Source organism: Salmo trutta, chromosome 35, assembly GCF_901001165.1.
Source record: "Salmo trutta chromosome 35, fSalTru1.1, whole genome shotgun sequence".
Taxonomy (NCBI): domain Eukaryota; kingdom Metazoa; phylum Chordata; class Actinopteri; order Salmoniformes; family Salmonidae; genus Salmo; species Salmo trutta.
In genome coordinates this window covers 13,539,301-13,559,455 of record NC_042991.1, presented here as the reverse complement: position 1 = coordinate 13,559,455, position 20,155 = coordinate 13,539,301, and the positions used below count along the sequence as shown (strand labels likewise).

At 42.3% G+C, this 20,155-nt stretch overlaps 2 protein-coding genes across 4 annotated transcripts in view; one reads left to right on the top strand and one right to left on the bottom strand.

The window, feature by feature from the left end:
* Window positions 1–10,301, bottom strand: part of brf1b (BRF1 general transcription factor IIIB subunit b) — a 134,682-nt gene extending 124,381 nt beyond the window's left edge. Inside the window, exons 1-2 of the mRNA XM_029733391.1 lie at window positions 9,989–10,301; window positions 9,369–9,577 (exon numbers count right to left, since the gene is read on the bottom strand). Of these exons, the coding sequence (XP_029589251.1) occupies window positions 9,369–9,552 (184 nt within the window). The 5' untranslated portion in view covers window positions 9,553–9,577; window positions 9,989–10,301. The remainder of the gene's footprint in view (window positions 1–9,368; window positions 9,578–9,988) is intronic.
* A 251-nt stretch (window positions 10,302–10,552) lies between these two features.
* Window positions 10,553–20,155, top strand: part of xrcc3 (X-ray repair complementing defective repair in Chinese hamster cells 3) — a 30,124-nt gene continuing 20,521 nt past the window's right edge. For all 3 annotated transcript variants that reach the window (XM_029733401.1, XM_029733400.1, XM_029733399.1), the window contains exon 1: window positions 10,553–10,731. In XM_029733401.1, coding sequence (XP_029589261.1) covers window positions 10,668–10,731 — 64 coding nt within the window. In that variant the 5' untranslated portion in view covers window positions 10,553–10,667. The remainder of the gene's footprint in view (window positions 10,732–20,155) is intronic.

Below are 20,155 nucleotides of genomic sequence, written 5' to 3'. Positions count from 1 at the left end.
TGAATCGGGTCAGATGCAATCCTTTTTTTTTAAGGCATCACAGTACTTCTGTGCATTCAAATTGCCACCAAAAAAATGCAATTGTTTGTGTGGCTTATGCCTGCCCATACCATAACCCCACCGCCACCATGGGACACTCTCTTGACATCAAACTGCTCGCCAACATGATACCATACATGTGGTCTACGGTTGTGAGGCTGGTTGGACGTACTGCCAAATCCTCTAAAATGACGTGGGTGGCTTATGGTAGCAAAATGACTAAATTCTCTGGCAACAGCTCTGGCATACATTCCTGCAGTCACCATGCCAATTGCACGCCCTCAACTTGAGACATCTGTGGCATTGTTGTGACACAACTGCACATTTTAGTAGCCTTATCATCCCCAGCTCATGGGGCACTTGTGTCATGATCATGCTGTTTAATCAGCTTCTTTATATGCCACACCCGTCAGGTGGATGGATTATTTTGGCAAAGGAGAAACGCTCACTAACAGGAACGTAAATTCATTTGTGCAGTTTGAGAAGTTTTGTCTGTATGGAACATTTCTGGGATTGTTTTTCAGCTCAGCAAACATGGGACCAACACTTTACATGTTGCGTTTATATTTTTGTTCAGTGTAGTTAGAATATTTGGTGGTCGACCAGTTAAAAAAATATTGACTAGGCCCACTACTACATTGGCGTTAACTATGCCACCCCCTAGAGGCTCAAGGTAAAATGACTAGATAAAAAAAAAAATGATGCCACTTGTTAATCTCCCCCTACCTCTGTGCTGACACCCCAGTTTGGGAACCACTGATCTATCAACCAAATTTGGCAGGACATTGCCCTCCCTTTAATAGTTGCTTATAGGCCTACTTCACTGCTATGGGCCAACACTTTTTTCATTTCAGGATATCAACTTGAGGCATTTTTATGGTATATTTCAAATACACTCAAGAGATTCAAGGACTTTGGAGATCCAGACAGCAACAGCAACGCGCTGTCTTTTCAGACGTGATCAGCTTATAAGTGAGTGTCTATCCATCCATAACACGCATGCTTTGTTTTTGTATTGGGCTGTCATCTGCAGCTTTGACCTTTTTTGTCTTTCCAGTCTGTTCAACTGATGGGATCATGACTGTGGTGACCAGTACAAAAATGACCTGGCCTCCAGTGAATCCACGCAGTACTACCCTCTTGGACAGAACCTGTAAACCAAAATTAACGGACGACTCAAGAGTTCTATTTGAGTTTGGCTTGAACACGTGCAATACCACGGTTATGGTATGATCTCATTTAAAATATAAGCTTGGAGCCTGTGGAGTTTAGTTTGTGCAGAATTTGAAAGGTCAGCCTAATTGATTTAAATAATTTATTAGGAGGGGGAAGTTTTGATTTTAACATTATCTAGGTCTAAATATGACAATCCCACAGAACAAACGGTATACAATAATGCTATAGGCTAGATGGTGGGAAAATTGTCATGAGCTTTTGACTGACTTGAGCTACACATTACAAAGTAACAGAAGTTTCCACTTGTCTTATAGGTTGAAAACTCTTCTGTAGTGTATGAAAACGAGATCCTGTCTTATAGGGAGCTCATACTTGACAGCGCTTCTCTCATCTCCAGGGATTCTAAATTCAGGTAAAGATCAGTCATGGTTATTTGGGAACACGATCGATCTTAGCATTTCAATGCTGTCATTTTCATTATACAATGCCCTGGTCTGAACATGATAACTTATTTGTGCAATAAGATACTTAAGAATACAGTTGGTGACCTAGGTGTGAATAATCATAGTCCCAAATCTGATTTAAAAAATGTGGATTAACTGTGGCTGCATATGGCACATCTCTAATGACCTTTCCTTTTTAGACTCACAGTGCGATGCATCTACCCACTTAGCTCAGTCAGTAGGCTGTTTGTGGACAGGACTTTTAAATCTGAAATGCCTGGGGTTGGCTCAATCAAATTGACAGGGAGCACCAAAGGTAAGATTGTTTTACATGTAGTCTACTTTGAGCACAGTTGTTTTGAGGAACGTATAACAAAAAAAAATCTTTGTTTTAGATGGCGCAGCAAATAAACCAGTGCCTGACTGTCTACAGCAAGTTCCCACCAACACTGAAAGTGTCCAGGTTATGGGCACACAACCTTCTCCAAGCAATCATGAGGTGTCACAGACAGGGGGGCATTATAGTACCAACTATGGCTCTTTAACAGCTGACAACACCTTGGATCCTTCTCTCAGCCATTACAGCGGTCTCCAAAGAAGTGGTGCCCCACAATCATCAGGCAATGTACAAAGTGTTCTGAATCACTATGGACTTGTACAAGGTGGAGGTGCTTATGGTACTGGCCAACACAAATTAAGTGATAATGACACCCCAGCCATAAATGTCTATGAATCCCCCCAGAATGTTAATACTCCACATCAAAAGGGTATGGGAATCAGGCCTGAAACTGATAGAGGCAGCAGGCTCGGTGGATATGGGCAATTTCCCATCCACAGCCCTGTCCAGGGTGACGGGATCAAAGATATCCCAGGCCACTATAGGCCTACATATGCAAAGATGATCAATGTCCAATCTAGTGTTCTCAATCCAGTTCCCAGCCACTTAAACAGTACTCCTGGTGGCAGCACTCAAAATGCACAACAACATTTGAGACCTCAACCAAACTATGAGAGTAAGAGACCAAGCAACTCTGCCCAACATGAGACGTACAATGCTGTACAATCAGCAAAGTTGCACAAACCAGCCACAAGCCATCATGCAACTGTCCAAACGGTGAACAATAAGCCCACTTTAAGTGACCCCACTGCACAAAGTGGCAGCACACCGCAGCATTCTGGAGGTAATGTCCTCTCTGGCTTAAGACGCTATAGCCAATATGGTGTTTTGCAAAGTTCTGATGGCATATCTATCCCCCAGCAATATGTCAAGCCAGCCAGTGAACAATATACTCCTGACACTGTCAAGACCCCAAGACACTATGACACTCCAAGCAAGGTAAACCCTTTCCTTGATTCCTATATTTACCAGAATACTAAAGTACAACCTGGTTCCAACTACAACATAGATGCCCAGCGTTTTGGTGTGAAACAAGTCCTTCCTGCTAATGTGTATGGTTCTTCTCAAGTAAGTAACAGCTTCCAGCAAGTCCTCAGTCACAAGGTCCCACTAGGTGACCGTGCCCAAGGTACCTCAAGTTATGTGAAACCTGCTTCCAGAGACAACTTTGTTGTCCAATGTGTAGATCGTCAACCTACCACCAGCAAAGTCCCTGAATACAGTACGTATGGGGATAGCCAAAGTGTTTTATCTCAAGTTCCTGGTCATGATGGTCTCGGCCATGATGAAACCTCCTTTGGAGAAGTGAAGCCCACCAAATCTCAATTGGCACCAATTAAGATGCTTGTACCTAGCCAACTTTCTGTAAACAAATATGGACCTAGCAAAGGACAATACGCCAAGCCAGCTTCTGGCCATTATGGATCCTCAGTTGGCAGGACTGAAATTGTCTACAGTGGTGCAAAACCTAACACAGACTATTACAACACAGCACAGGGCACAGTCTACCAAGCTTCAAACAATGTCCAGTCTACCCCTCATTGCTATCAGTTCCCATTTGTGAAGGCTATCACTCAACCTAACCCCAGCAATACAAAACCTGTTCACTCTGGTATATGCCAAAGCCACAAACTTCATAATAGTGCAGTCTCTAGCTTCTATGGAACCAGCCAGGACAAAAATGATGTCCCTGTGGCTAGCAAGTATGACACTTCCAAAAGCAATCATGTCCAACCAGCTTCTAACCAGTATGTGGGAACGCAAACCAGCATTGTTACACCTGGTCCGTACAGTGGAACTCTGCAGAAACTAGCTACTAGCCTGCATGCTGCCTCTCAACCACATAATGTCCAACCCACTACTAGCCGGTATGGTGCTACTCAACACATTGCAATCAAACCTGCCCTTAGCCAACATCAAGTTTCACAAAGTGATAGAGTTAAACCTGCTACTAGCAAGTATGTAACCCTTCAACACCACAGCATCCAAGTTCCTGGCCAGGATGTTTCTCAAAGCAGTAGTGCTAAACCTGCCACAAGCACATCTCAATCGGTGCCTAGCCAGTATGATGATTCTCAAAGCAGCAGAGTTGCCCAAGCCCCTATTGGGACTATTCTTTTTCACCAGAACATCATACATCATACTTCTAACCAGGACAGGGGTCCACAAAGTGTCAGAGTTAAACCTGCTCCTACTCAAAGTAATGTCAACCAACAAGCTACTAGCCAGTATGGAGGTTCACAAAGCTACAGAGTTGAGCCAGCACCACCACAACAGATCAGGATCCAACCTGCCACCAGTGGCATAAGGGAACCCTCTCCCGGTCAGTCTGCTTCTTCTCGTCTAAACATTGACCAACAAGCTCCAAGCGTGTATGGAGGTTCACAAAGCCACAGAAGAACTCCAGCTCCTAGCAAGTATGGTGCTTCTACTGTTCAGTATGCAACAAAAGGACAAGAGCGAAATCCGCTTGCAGTCATAAGTGGTAGCAATGTTGATACTGACGGATCGGATCCTTGTGAGGAATGTTCCCTGGGCAACTCTGGAGGAAATTCAAACTTCATAAAAGTTAGCAGTGGAGGCCAGCCTATGGTTTCTCAAGACACTGGTGCCCAAGACAATCCCAGCTGTGTCAGTTCTATTTATCGTTTGTTCAACCAAGGGTCAGCCCAAAATGGTATTGCCCAATCAGTGGAAAAGCAACAGAACTTTGCCCAGAGCCACATTGTCCAGGATCCACCCAGCCATTTCCAACCAACATCTCAGGGTGGGAAAATAAATGGCCAACCTGACCCTATTCATGGTACCACTTCTAACTTCCATCAGCCTGTGCAGCATGGTGGTCATCTTCAAGCATTGAACAGAGGTGAAACTACACTAGGCCACCATGGGTCTGCACAGCTTACCAGTGCCCAGCTGTCACCCAGCCAAGTAAAACCAGCTTCCAGCCATTACCGTAAATACCAAGATGGTTTTAGCAAGAATGCTTATGGAGCTGTCCAACCAGCCAATGGTGCCTATGAGATCACCCAGGGCAGCAATGGCCAACCTAATCGTAGACAACATGGGTCACCTTTAAGCTTCTATAGAGCTGTTCAAGTTAGTGCTAAGAAACCTTTATCAATGACCAGTGTTCAATCCCCAACATACGGGGTTGTACAAACAGGCAATATCCAACGAGACAGAAACCCCAACGCTCCTAGTCAGTATGGAGCAAACTGTCTTGGTTGTGGACAAACTCTTTCAGATCACCATGGGTACTTATCTAGCCTCAAAGGCACCCAAGGTAGAGCTGAGAATAATCCCAACAACTTGAACTACATCTCTGCAGAAAAAGGAGAAGCTACAAACCTGCTCAAAGTCATCAGTGGTAACTATATTGATGCTGAAGGATCAAATGAAAACAGTCCTGACAACTCTGGGCCAAGTTCAAATAACCCTCTAAACCCCAGGAGCAGTGACCCAAGCCGCTATGGTGGTAGTGTGCATGAAGGCATCTTGAGAGGTAGGCAATCCTGTCCTATAATTATCATAATGAAACCCTAGACTAGAGCGGTGATCAAAGCAGATTGCTCATCTTATTTTCTCAAGTAGTTTGCTTTGACAATGTGCCTGTGTAGCCATAATTTCTGGATAATAGAAAATGTAGATGCTTTAACATGTAATTTTTATTTCCTCAGGTAAGCGTGGCCAAAGAAATTAAAAAGCCAACGTGAGCTGAGCACCTTGGAACATCACTCAAATGTAACTTCTCAATTGTTCCTCTAGGATAATGTTGCTAACTGGGGAATCTTCCATGCCTATCAAGACCTTCTATTGCAATATATTTCTATTTCAGATATTACGGTGTTGGAGTGTTTTTAGTCTAACCTTTAAATTTAACCTTGTCTATTCAAGTGCTATTTTCGATTGGAACGTTAACTGTAGCCCACTGACTGGGTTCATAAGCTGCATGGTTCTAGGACAAATTTTTATTATATTATCGGCAAAGTAATGAGCTTATTATTCGGTAAAAAATAAGCATCATACAAAGAATGTAAATAAGTTGGTAATTTAAGATGAAGAAATAACATTTCAATGAACTTCTGGATCAGACTTGTTTAAAGGCTCACTCTGTGAATGTACGTGTGTTTAACATTACAGCCATCTCAAATAAAAATGTATGCCCGTTGATTCAATATCACATTTTTAAATGCCTCATGCACTTAAATTAAAATGGTTTACACCATTTTGTAAATGATCTTTAACCATATTTTGAAGCTATACATTAACAATCATGTTGACTTCATGGACTGTTAGTCCTTGCAGCTATAGCGTCATCTCTACATTTGAGTAGTTACATTTTTCCAGCCCTAGCCATCTCAGTATAGCAAACGAAGTGGCAGGGTAGCCCAATATTAGATCTGATTAGTTAGACAAGTTCTAAAGGCATTCCGTAGCGACTGATCGAGAACTTCTGGTATGACTACCTACTAGCAGCGTGTGTTCTGAATCCGAAGTGACATCCATAAGAGGTAGATGGTTCTGATTGGAGAATCGCCATTTGCATCACTGCGCAGTGAACATAACTATAAAACCATGTTTTTTTTAGCTGCTTACCCCCCCCCCCCAATCTTGAGTTGGCATCTAAAACATGGCAATGACAGAGGGCTTCTAGCCTTAGGAAACTTTGCAGTATTTGTATATTTTTCTTACATTGTTAGCCCAGAAAATCTTAAGTGTTATTACATACTACCAATTTAACAAAGTGTCAACTTACCAAAACTACAACTTTCCCGAAGCGGTTCCTTTGTCCGAACCACCCAGGGCATTTGAACTGATTCCAGAGGCTGACCCAAAACAACTGCATTTATTGTAGCTGGGATTTTAACAAGGCAAATTAGAGCCACAAAGACTGGATCACTGCTACTCTAACTTCTGCGATGCATACAGGGCCCTCCTTTCGGAAAATCTGACCACGACTCCATTTTGCTCCTCCCTTCCTATAGGCAGAAACTCAAACAGGAAGTACCTGTGCTACGCTGGTCTGACCAATCGGAATCCACGCTTCAAGATTGTTTTGATCACGCGGACTGGTATGTTTCGGGTAGCCTCAATATCGACGTATACGCTGATTCAGTGAGTGAGTTTATAAGAAGGTGTATAGGAGATGTTGTACCCACTGACTATTAACCTACACTAACCAGAATCCGTGGATAGATTGTGGAATTCACGCAAAACAAAGCGAGAACCTCCGCATTTAACCACGGAAAGGTGACTGGGAATATGGCCAAATACAAAGTTATTCCCTCCAAGGCAATCAAACAAGCAAAATGTCAGTATAGAGTAAGTGGAGTTGCAATTCAACGGCTCAGACATGAAACGTATGTGGTAGGGTCTACAGACAATCACTGACTACAAAAGGAAAACCAGCCACGTCACGGACACCGTCTTGCTTCCAGACAAACACCTTTTTTGCTCGCTTTGAGGATAATACAGTGCCACCGACGCGGCCCTCTACCAAGGACTGTGGGCTCTCCTGTCCCAACATGCTTCAAGATGGCCACCATTGTTCCTGTACCCAAGAATGCAAAGGTAAATTAACTAAGACTATCGCCCGTAGCACTCACTTCTGTCATCATGAAGTGCTTTGAGACTAGTCAAGGATCAACCTTACCTGTCACCCTAGACCTACTTCAATTTGCTTACCGCCCCATTAGGTCCACAGACAACGCAATCGCCATCACACTGCCCGATCCCATCTGGACAAGAGGAATACCTATGTGAGAGTGCTGTTCATTGACTATAGCTCCGCAATCAACACCATAGTACCCTCCAAGCTCATCATTAAGCTTGAGGCCCTCCGTCTCAACCCCTCCCTGTGCAATTGACTTCCTGATGGGCTGCCCCCCCCCCAGGTTGTGAAGGTAGGAAAAAACATCTTCGCTGAGCCTCAACACTGGGGCCCCACAAGGGTGTGTTCAGCCCCCTCCTGTACTCCCTGTTAACCCATGACTGCATGTCCATGCATGCCTCCAACTCAATCGTCAAGTTTGCAGACGACACAACAGTAGTTGGCTTGAGCACATCACAGACAAAGTGAAATGGTCCACCCACACAGACAGTATGGTAAGGTGCAACAGCGCCTCTTCATCCTCAGGAGGCTTAAGAAATTTGGCTTGTCACCTAAAACCCTCACAAACTTTTAGATGCACAATTGAGAGCATCCTGTCAGGCTGTATCACCACCTGGTACAGTAACTGCACCACCCACAAGCGCAGGGTTCTCTAGAGGGTGGTGCGGTCTGCACAACGCATCACCGGGGGAAAACTACCTTCCCTCCAGGACACATACAGCACCCAATGTCACAGGAAGGCCAAAATGATCAAGGACAACAACCACCCTAGCCACTGCCTGTTCACCCCAATACCATCCAGAAGGCATGGTCAGTACAGGTCCATCAAAGCTGGGACCAAGAGACAGAATCTGTTTTTCAATCTTAAGGCCATCAGATTGTTAAACAGCCATCACTAACACAGAGAGGCTGCTGCCTACATACAAATGTGAAATCTTTGGCCACTTAAAAAAATGGATCACTAGTCACCTCAATAATGTTTACATATCTTGCATTACTCATCTAATGTGCATATACTGTATTTTATACCATCTATTGCATCTTTCCTCTGTCATTGCTTATTTATATTCTTATTCCATTCCTTAGATTTGTGTGTATTAGGTAGTTGTTGTGGAATTGTTAGATATTGCTGCACTGTCAGAACTAGAAGCACAAGCATTTCACTACACTCGCAATAACATCTGCTAACATTTTACATTTGAGTAATTTAGCAGACGCTCTTATCCAGAGCAACTTACAGTAGTGAATGCATACATTTCATTTAATTTCACGCATTTGTTTTTTTTTGTACTGGCCCCCCGTGGGAATCGAACCCACAACCCTGGCATTGCACACACCGTGCTGGCGTTGCAAACACCATGCTCTACCAACTGAGCCACAGGGAAGCCTATGATTTGTGAAACATTTACGTAGCCTAGTGCTTATGCACTATATATACTTTTTGTTTAATCTAACTGCAAGGATTTCTTCCCACTTGTATTATACCATCAAGCTTATTTGAACAGCTGTCTTTCTATTTGTGAAGCACTTTTCTTACATTGTCTACTTAACATCAGAGACAAGCTTGCATGTAATATGGTGCATTTTCACATATGGATTTGGGCAGAGGATATTTGTGTAATACTGCATAGTGGTAAGCTCGTTCTCTTTTTTTTTTTTTTTTGTGATGCTGAAGTATTATGCAATATGCAGGTCTCACCATCTGCTGAGACGAATTGCCCCACAGCTGACGAAATCCCACCACTGCCCTCCACGAATTGCACCTCAGACACGATGATGTTGTCCTCCAGCACAGACCCACAGCTCGTGCATACTGCATTGCCCCGAGCCTGATCGAGGTCGATCTCGGAACAACCACAGTTCTTGCATATGCGGGAAGTCATGTCTGTGGTGTCCGCCCAAATAAACCTGTATCAAAAGAGGATAATTTGTTACTTCTGTGTAACGTTGGCTACATAATCGTATTTACACATTCCCCATACAATGTGTTGATTACACCAGTAGGCCACCATTGACAAGCCATCAATACATTTGTGCATTGCTAAACTTTGCTTTAGAGAAGATTTTGCAAGCAATTACAGAAATAGTTCGGACAACACATGAAAGACATGAGATCACAGTAACGTGGGACATGGTTTGCGCTCATTGTCACAACAGTACCAAAGTCAAGATAACCAGCTAGCTAACCCATTTAATGTGTAGCTAGCTACATTAGCAACTAGATATCACACACCCACTACTGTAATGTTAGTGCAGAAGGGGAGACATGCATGGCCAAATATGTTTTCATTTAAGTTTCAAAGCCGAGAGAGTACTTACTATCTTTATATTTAGCTAGCTACCTGACGTTATTCAAAGTGTAATACCAGCGCGGTGTTAGCTAGTTCTTGTAATGGCGACAAAGAAATCCAGTACTGGAGGAAACACTTCAGACGCTATGGATACTTGGTTAACTCTTTTCTCATAGTAAAAAGACTGTGCATATGCTTAAAGCTTGTTCTCAAAACATGTTCACGTGATACAACGATATGCCATTTAAAAAGGTAATTGTTAGCAAATTTCATATCCCATTCGACGAGGTAGCTTATGTTTTGGTGTTTTGACTTTCGCAAAACCTAAGCTAAACCAAATATTTTATTTTCAGGGTAAGGATGACAACTTCAGGATGAGTATTTCATTGCATTTATTGAAACTATGTACACAGTATTATGTATGTGTCCCAATTACTATGTACACCGAAATACAATGAAATCACTTTACAGTTAGTAGCTATTGCTTTCAAAAACAGTTTTTAAATGTACACCCCTAAATTTGTATTTAGTTCCTTCCATCACGAATCCGGGTGCGACGCGCTCTGTGATGACGATTTGTGGGCGGATATTTCGCGCGCCAGTCCTCCAGTATTTTTGTTACCACAATAGTTAGCCAGTAAGCAGTTCACATTTGCTTGCTGATGCCTCACAGAATGGCGAAATGTATCCCAGACTAAATTATATGTATGGGAAATATGGATTGGGAACAATTGGAGCTCAACCCAAGGATTATAGCAGCCGTAAAGAAAGGTAAAAATAAACGGACGTTCTCTAGCTAGCCATAGTTCGACTAGACGTTCATTAGCTAACTTTATATAACAGGTGGGACTAATCTTGGATGCTGATTGGTTAAAACCGCATTCCTGCCCGTGTCTATAATTAAGCAGTAAGGCCCGAGCAGTGTGTTATATTGCTAATATACCACGGCTAAGGGCTATTTGTAATTACGACGCAATGCGCGGAGTGCCTGGATACAGCCCTTAGCTGTGGTATATTGGCCATATACCACAAACTCCAGAGGGGCCTTATTGCTATTATAAACTGGTTATCAACGTAATTAGAGTTGTAAAATGAAATGTTTTTTCATACCGTGGTATACAGTCTGATATACCACAGCTGTCAGCCAATCAGCCTTCAGGGCTGGAACCACCCAGTTGTATATTCCACAAGTTACCACGGGCTAAAGCTATGATGTTGAAATGCCTATTTACTCTGTTCCATCTCACTGTGCAATCCACTGTAATCAGCCCAGCCAGCCAATTTATACATTTTATTTCCACTATAAAAAGCATCTAGACGTTATCTCCCGTTTTAATTTAGGATAGCATTTGATTTTCAATAGCAGAGATTTGTATAAACCTTGCTGTCTGTCTCTGATATTTGCAGCATTGTTTCAATATTGAAATTTGATATCCAGCTGTCCCATAGTAATGAACATGTCGGGACGAGACGGTCAGGCATCTAGTCAGCCAGTCGAAATCATGAATCAGCTGGCAGCATTTTTATGGATGTATACATAGAAATGTTAATAGAAAACAGGTGAAATGAAATGCAGCCTAGTTTGATGTTTTTCCAGCTTCAGTTTGAAGTGATTGCGTTAGCTGTGTTGTTGGCTAGCTCCTTTGAACAAAGGTCCTGACGAGAAAGCACATTTTCTATGCCAGACAAAATCGTGCATCATTAGCTCATTGTTGTGCGTGTATCCATATTAATGTCACTAGAAAACAGCTTAAACAAACGCAAATGCAGCTACTTTGCTGTTATTCTGGCGGCACTGTTTGACATGACTCAAATAATGATTGACATATTTTCATTATGTTAGTAACCCATTGTATGAAAGGAATAATGCCCTTGAAGCTGGTGTTTGAAGGATATATTGGCACGGTTTGCTGATTAAACAGCATGATCATTACACAGGTGCACCTTGTGATTGGGACAATAAAAGGCCACTCTAAAATGTTCATTGTTTTGTCACAACATAATGCCACAGATGTCTCAAGTTTTGAGGGAGTGTGCAATTGGCATGCTGACTGCAGGAATGTCCACCAGAGCTGTTGCCAGATAACTAAATGCTAATTTCTCAACCATAAGCTGCCTCCAACGTCGTTTCAGAGAATTTGTCGGTACGTCCAACCGGCCTCACAACCGCAGACACGTGTATCCACGCCAGCCCAGGACCTCCACATTAGAGGTTGACCGATTAATCGGAATGGCCGATTAATTAGGGCCGATTTCAAGTTTTCATAACAATCGGTAATCAGTATTTTTGGCAACCAATTTTTATATATATATATATATATTTTTTTTTTTTTAACTAGGTAAGTCAGTTAAGAACACATTCTTATTTTCAATGACGGCCTAGGAATGGTGGGTTAACTGCCTTGTTCAGGGGCAGAACGACAGATTTTTACCTTGTCAGCTTGGGGATTCAATCTTGCAACCTTACGGTTAACTAGTCCAACGCTCTAACCACCTGCTTTACATTGCACTCCACGAGGAGCCTGCCTGTTACGCGAATGCGGTAAGAAGCCAAAGTAAGTTGCTAGCTAGCATTAAACTTATCTTATTAAAAAAACAATCAATCAATCATAATCACTAGTTAACTACACATGGTTGATGATATTACTAGTTTATCTAGCTTGTCCTGCGTTGCATATAATCGATGCGGTGCGCATTTGCGAAAAAGGACGGTCGTTGCTCCAACTTGTACCTAACCATAAACATCAATGTCTTTCTTAAAATCAATACACAAGTATATATTTTTAAACCTGCATATTTAGTTAATATTGCCTGCTAACATGAATTTCTTTTAACTAGGGAAAATGTGTCACCTCTGCAACAGAGTCAGGGTATATGCAGCAGTTTGGGCCGCCTGGCTCGTTGCGAACTGTGAAGACTATTTCTTCCTAACAAAGACAGCCAACTTCGCCAAACGGGGGATGATTTAACAAAAGCGCATTTGCGAAAAAAGCACAATCGTTGCACGACTGTACCTAACCATGAACATCAATGCCTTTCTTAAAATCAATACACAGAACTATATATTTTTAAACCTGCATATTTAGCTAAAAGAAATCCAGGTTAGCAGGCAATATTAACCATTGAGCATATTTGGGATGCTCTGGATGGGACGTGTACGACAGCATGTTCCAGTTCCCACCAATATCCAGCCATTGAAGAGTTGGACAACATTCCACAGACAACAATCGACAGCCTGATCAACTCTATGCGAAGGCGATATGATGCGCTGCATGAGGCAAATTGTGGTCACATCAGATACTGACTGGTTTTCTGATCCACGCCCTTACTGAAAAAAACGGGATATCTGTGACCGACAGATGGAATACAGATATGCCAGTCATGTAAAATCCATAGATTAGGGCCTAATGAATTTATTTCAATTGACTGATTTCCGTTATATAACTGTAACTCAGTAAAATCTTTGAAATTGTTCCATGTTGCATTATAAATTGTGTTATTTGTCTTATGCATTTGGTCTTTTACAGCATACTATGCCAGTAGGTCAGATACATTTCTATATATCATGTATGTGGACCCCCCCCCCCTTCAAATTTGTGGATTCAGCTATTTCAGCCACACCCGTTGCTGACAGGTATATACAATCGAGCACGCAGCCATGCAATCTTCATAGTCAAACATTGGCAGTAGAATGGCCTTACAGAAGAGCTCAATGACTTTCAACGTGACACTGTCATAGGATGCCACCTTTCCAACAAGTCAGTTGGGCAAATTTCTGCCCTCTTTAGTGCTGCCCCGGTCAACTGTAAGTGTGTTTATTGTGAAGTGGAAACGTCTAGGAGCAACAACGTCTCAGCCGCGAAGTGGTAGGCCACACAAGCTTACAGAACGGGACTGCTGTGTGCTGAAGCACGTAAAAATCATCTGTCCTCAGTTGCAACACTCACTACCGAGTTCCAAACGGCCTCTGGAAGCAACGTCAGCACAGTAACTGTTCGTCGGGAGCTTCGTGAAATGGGTTTCCATGCTCAAGCACCCACACACAAGCCTAAGATCAGAATGTGCAATGCCATGTGTCGGCTGGAGTGGTGTAAAGCTCACTGTCATTGGACTCTGGAGCAGTGGAAATGTGTTCTCTGGAGTGATGAATCACGCTTCACCATCTGGCAGTCCAATGGACAAATCTGAGTTTGGCAGATGCAAGGCGAACGCTACCTTCCTGAATGCATAGTTCAACTAAAGTTTGTTGGAGGAGGAATAATGATCTGGTTCGGGCTAGGCCCCTTACTTCCAGTGAAGGGGAATCTTAACGCTACAGAATAGTGACATTCTAGATTCTGTGCTTCCAACTTTGGCAACAGTTTGGGGAAAGCCCTTTCCTGTTTCAGCATGACAATGCCCCGTGCACAAAGCGAGGTCCATACAGAAATGGTTTGTCGAGATCTGTGTGGAGGAACTTGACTGGCCTGCACAGAGCCCTGACCTCAACCCCATTAAACACCTTTGGGATGAATTGGAACGCCAACTGTGAGCCAGGCCTAATCGCTCAACATCAGTGCTTGACCTCACTAATGCTCTTGTGACTGAATGGAAGCAAGTCCTCACAGCAATGTTCCAACATCTAGTGGAAAGCCTTCCCAGAAGAGTGGAGGCTTTTATAGCAGCAAAGGAGGGACAAACTCCATGTTAATGCCCATGATTTTGGAATGAGATGTTCTACGAGCAGGTGTCCATATACCTTTGGTCATGTAGTGTATAATATTCAATGAATACGAGGCCAGATTTAGCAAAGAAGCTATATAGCTAGCAACATACCGTTATTTTACCAGATCCTCTTCTCCTTCACCCGGTGCAGGTCTTTATTTAATCGCTTATAATTTCTGCCAACTATATGAACAAGGTGAGATCTATTTCAATTCATGGTGTCAGAATGCACTGCTGTATTAAAGCTGCAATATGTAACCTTTTGGGCGACCTGAACAATTCACAGTGAAATGTGAGTTTTTTTATAAATCTGTCATTATCATTGAAAGCAAGTTTAAGAAGCTGTAGAGCTGTTCTATGTGCACAATTGCTATGCTTCCCATTCTTAAGTTTCGTTATTACATCGTTTACTTTTTGTACACCAGCTTCAAAAAAGCTGAAAATACAATATTTTTGGTTATAGAAGAGTTATTTCACAGCATTTTTAGATGTTGCAATTATTTTCAACATGATTCTTGCTTGTTTTGTCACAAACTGAAATAAGGCAAACATTTAGAATTTTAGCAACCAGTAAATGGCAGAGCGAATTCCCGAGGAGTGCAACTTTAAAGCAATTCAGAACTAATTTGTTGACATGTTCTGTTGCAGATTCAAAGCCAGATGAACTCATTGCAGAATATATCCATAATCATGAATGAATAAGTATATTTATTTGACAAAAATGCACCTAGTCACTGATCAAATCACGCCAAACACCCGAACTCCAATAATTACATTGTTTTAAAGAAATCAAAATAGTAAACAATTTGTACATATGCCTTTTCTACATAACATATGAATTGAAGTAAAATTATTAATTCATCAATGTCACAAACCTGGGAAGAGCACCATATGAACTATTATTATTACCCGAGAGCGCACAGATTCTTCTGCTTTTCCATTTTGAGGAGTTAGACCAGCACGAACAACAAAAGAAAGGGAATAAATGATCCCCAATGATCCATCGCATCTCCCAAAAACATTTTCAACATACATCTGTAAAATGATAGTCTAGAAACTAAAGCTTTGGTTGTCATCCTCTCAGGCTTCCACATCTTCTCCCTGGAGCTCCTCAATGTCCACCTCCTTGAACATCAGACTGAGGCCTCATCTTCACTGTCACTTTCCAACCTGGTTGAGGATGGCTCATTGTCAGGCTCAAAAAGCCTCAAATTTGCCCGGATGGCCACCAATTTTTCAACCCTTGTATTGGTCAGCCTGTTGCGTACTTTGGTGTGTGTGTTCCCAAAGAAGGACCAGTTGCGCTCTTGAGGAGGCTGATGTTGGTGAGATTTGGATGATGATGATGGAGGCAACCGGGGAAAGAGCCTCAGATCTACCAGGTGGCTGATGAGATATGTTGGCACGACTGCCATATTGCATCTCAATCCCAAAGCCCTTGCTTGGAAGTGTACTTTGCCAGACTGCCAAGAACCTTGCCCTCATCCAGGCCCAGTTGGTGAGACACGGTAGTGATGACACCATAGGCCTTGTTGAGCTCTGCACCAGACAGGATGCTCTTGCCAGCATACTTGGGGTCCAACATGTATGCTGCGACGTGTATGGGCTTCAGGCAGAAGTCTTCATGCTTTTTGATGTATTTCAGAAGTACAGTTTCCTCTGTTTGGAGCAACAGTGAAGTGGGCAGGGCTGTACAGATTTTTTTTCTTTTACATCTGCAAGTAGAGTCTGAACATCAGACAGGATGGCATTGTCTCCCTCAATCTGTGCAATGGCTACTGCTATAGGTTTCAGGAGTTTCAGGCTGCTTACCACTCTCTCCCAAAATACATCATCCAGGAGGATCCTCTTGATGGGGCTGTCCATATCGGCAGACTGTGATATGGCCATTTCTTGGAGAGACTCCTTCCCCTCCAGGATACTGTCAAACATGATGACAACACCACCCCAACAGGTGTTGCTGGGCAGCTTCAATGTGGTGCTCTTATTCTTCTCACTTTGCTTGGTGAGGTAGATTGTTGCTATAACTTGATGACCCTTCACATACCTAACCATTTTCTTGGCTCTCTTGTAGAGTGTATCCATTGTTTTCAGTGCCATGATGTCCTTGAGGAGCAGATGCAATGCATGAGCAGCACAGCCAATGGGTGTGATGTGAGGGTAGGACTCCTCCACTTTAGACCAAGCAGCCTTCATGTTCGCAGCATTGTCTGTCACCAGTGCAAATACCTTCTGTGGTCCAAAGTCATTGATGACTGCCTTCAGCTCATCTGCAATGTAGAGCCCGGTGTGTCTGTTGTCTGTTGTCTGCTCTTGTAGAATACTGGTTGAGGGGTGGAGATGATATAGTTAATTATTCCTTGCCCACGAACATTCGACCACCCATCAGAGATGATTGCAATACAGTCTGCTTTCTCTGATTTGCTTGACCTTCACTTGAACTCTGCATCCAGCAAATGAGTAGATAAAGCATGTCTGGTTGGAGAGGTTTATGCTGGGCGAAGAACATTCAGAAATCTCTTCCACTACACATTGCCTGTGAGCATCAGAGGTGAACCAGTTGCATACACAGCTCGAGCAAGACATTCATCATCATTTCTGACAACGTTCCTCCATTGAGTCAAAAAAAACTTTTGATTCCAGGAGGACCATGAGCTGTTGCTATCGATAAGGTTTCTGATTCATAATTTTCACCTCAAATAGAACTAGAGGGGCTTTTATCAGAGGTTGCTTGCTGTAGCGCTGAGGGAACTTTATGCACTTGGCCAGATGTTTCTGCGTCTTTGTTGCATTCTTCACATATGATTTGACACAGTATTTGCCAATGTACACAGCTTTTCCTTCTACATTAGCTGCAGTAAAATGTCTCCACACATCAGATAGTGCCTGTGGCATTTTCCTGTAAAGATTATACATTTTTTTTAAAAAGAGTAAAAAAAAACAACTTACAATTCCATGTACAGATAAATAGTTAAGCAGTTAGATTAAACAACTCCTTTGTAAGATAAATGTTTTAAAATGAAACATGTATGGAAACAGGTGAATTAACACTCCTCGGTTAGCAGGCTCAAGCTAGCTAAAACCCACATGGTAGCAAAAACGAACTAACAGAAATTGTTAACAAATTAGAAATAATTTAAACACACTTTGCTGTAGGCTACTATTTACTAGTAACAAAAAATAATGTATGTCATGTAAAATATATATTCACCCCACCCAGTATTGTAATGAAAACTTACCAGAAAGCATGTAGTCCTTTGCTCAGACAGTGTAATAGTGTGGGCTCAATAGCATCTCATTAGTGTGCAAGATCTTGAGGATCAGCTGTACATGTTATGGAAGAATCCAATGTGCATGCAGAGGGTTGCAATTCCATTGAATTGGGGATAGTTTAACCAAAATATGCCACAAGACCTAGAATTGCCTTGTGTATCCCACAAAAGAAGTTAACTGTTACAAGCAAACTTTTTTTGAAGAATTTAAGAACGATTCCCATGGAAAAATTCTGGAAGTTTCCTGGAAGGTTTCCGACCCTTTGCAACCCTAGTCTGAACCCCAGAATTAGCAGGACAGCATTACACAGGTGAAAAAAAGTACACAACACAGTACACCACAACACTTTTAAACAAGTTACTGAGTCTAGAGGTTATCAAATCAGGAGGAGAACAAGTGAAGGAAGCAGCATAGGGAAAATGGGTGAAGGTAGGGTGGGTTTATAGAGATATGATTGAGAGTTCTAAAATGTCCGAAGTTGAGGGGGGCATAAAAGGCATGGTGTGTAATATGGGGTAGCTGCAGAGATGGTTGGCCATGGAATAAACATACATTAGGGTGCTGCTGTGCTCCTGCACCTCTTAGGTCGTTGTCACAAATATCTGGTCCATGTCCAGTCATATTCGGGCTCTCAGCGTGTGTCCCTCAACGGCATTGTTTCAGTTGCAGCATTCAAATTGTGGTCATCGTGTGTCTGTGAATCACAACATTAAAGACGATGAGTGATCGCAGCATTTCCACAAATTGAGCCTTAAGACAATACAACTTCATTATTGATGACAGCATTTTGTAGACATGGTGATTTACATGTATGTCTACTGTGTGTGAATGATGGAAGAATCTTACCCCAGCTGTAGGTCAATTGTTTGTGGTCATTTAGGCCTGCACATCAACCAGTCAGTATTGGGACCATTGGCGACTTGGAACGCTTGCTCTCAAAATGCTGTTTGAATGTCTTTGGGTCTGCATCTATAAAGAGATCAGATGGAGTACTCCAAAGTGCCCAAAGTTGAGGGACTATGGGGCATAAAAGGCACAGTGTGGAATAAGGGGTAGCTTGAGGGTGGTTGGCTTTCATGGCATCAGTCAACAAGTTCAACTTGAGAGTGGAGCATGCATTATATATCAATACCCCCCTTCCCCAATCCAGATCTGAATGGCAGGAGTGTGTATAAGCTTTTGTTCCAGCCCAGCCCATACCTGATTACAAATAGCCTATTGTCATGATTCAGTATGTTGATTATTTAAGTCCGGTGTTCGAGCTGGGACAAAATTCGTCACACACATCTGGTCTTCAGGACTTCCTGCAATGACTGAAACAGACTAGAGCAGGAGAATAGTGTTCCAGGTTGAAACAGCTTACCTAGTTGAGAGGTGGCAAGACTCATGCACACCCACTGGTTCTGGAATAGAGAAGGAGCAAATAAGGTTTCCAATTTGGCATCAATAACATGACAGTAATTCTACCTAAAAAGCAAACGTTTTGAGTACCAATTAATTAAAAACCCACTATAGGCAGTAGGACTAAACAAGGTTGCATAACTTTGCCTACTAGCTATACTAATGATCTGCTGACCAGAGCGTTACAGCAAACATATCAATGTTTTCCTGCAGGAAAGTAAGCACACTGTTGACTTGTGAGGATGCTGAAACCTATCAAATTCAGACTAAAATAATATAGCTAGCTAGGGTAGTTACAAGTCAAGTAGTACGTCCCACCCCTCACCCAGACACAAACTAACATTATCAAGCACGCCTAGCCCTAGCTTCACCATTTAAGTTAACTAGCAAGCTAGACTGTTGGTTTATAAAAGCCAAAGAAGGTTCTCATGCATTTACATGACTAGACAAGTAGATGGCTAATGTACCCTAGTGCTAATTATCTGACCGTGAGCTAGCTAGCTAGATTACAGGCATATTTAATTGAATTGTCCATTTTTATAAACTTTAGCTAATTTATTAATACATTTAGCTAACATTTAGATAGTTAATCCAGAGATTCTTACCTTTGCCTCGATTCGACTGTCTTGTCCAGGTCATGACCCTGATGAGGTGATGTGAAGCTTGAGACAGGCATTTGTAGTGCTGTATGATAGCAGCTAATTAGTATTTCATTTCAGGGGGGTAAATACAGCCGAATATATTGATAAGTCACCTTGTCTGAGAGAGATGTACACGGTTATGAAAACATCACACCAGGGAAAGCCTACATGATACA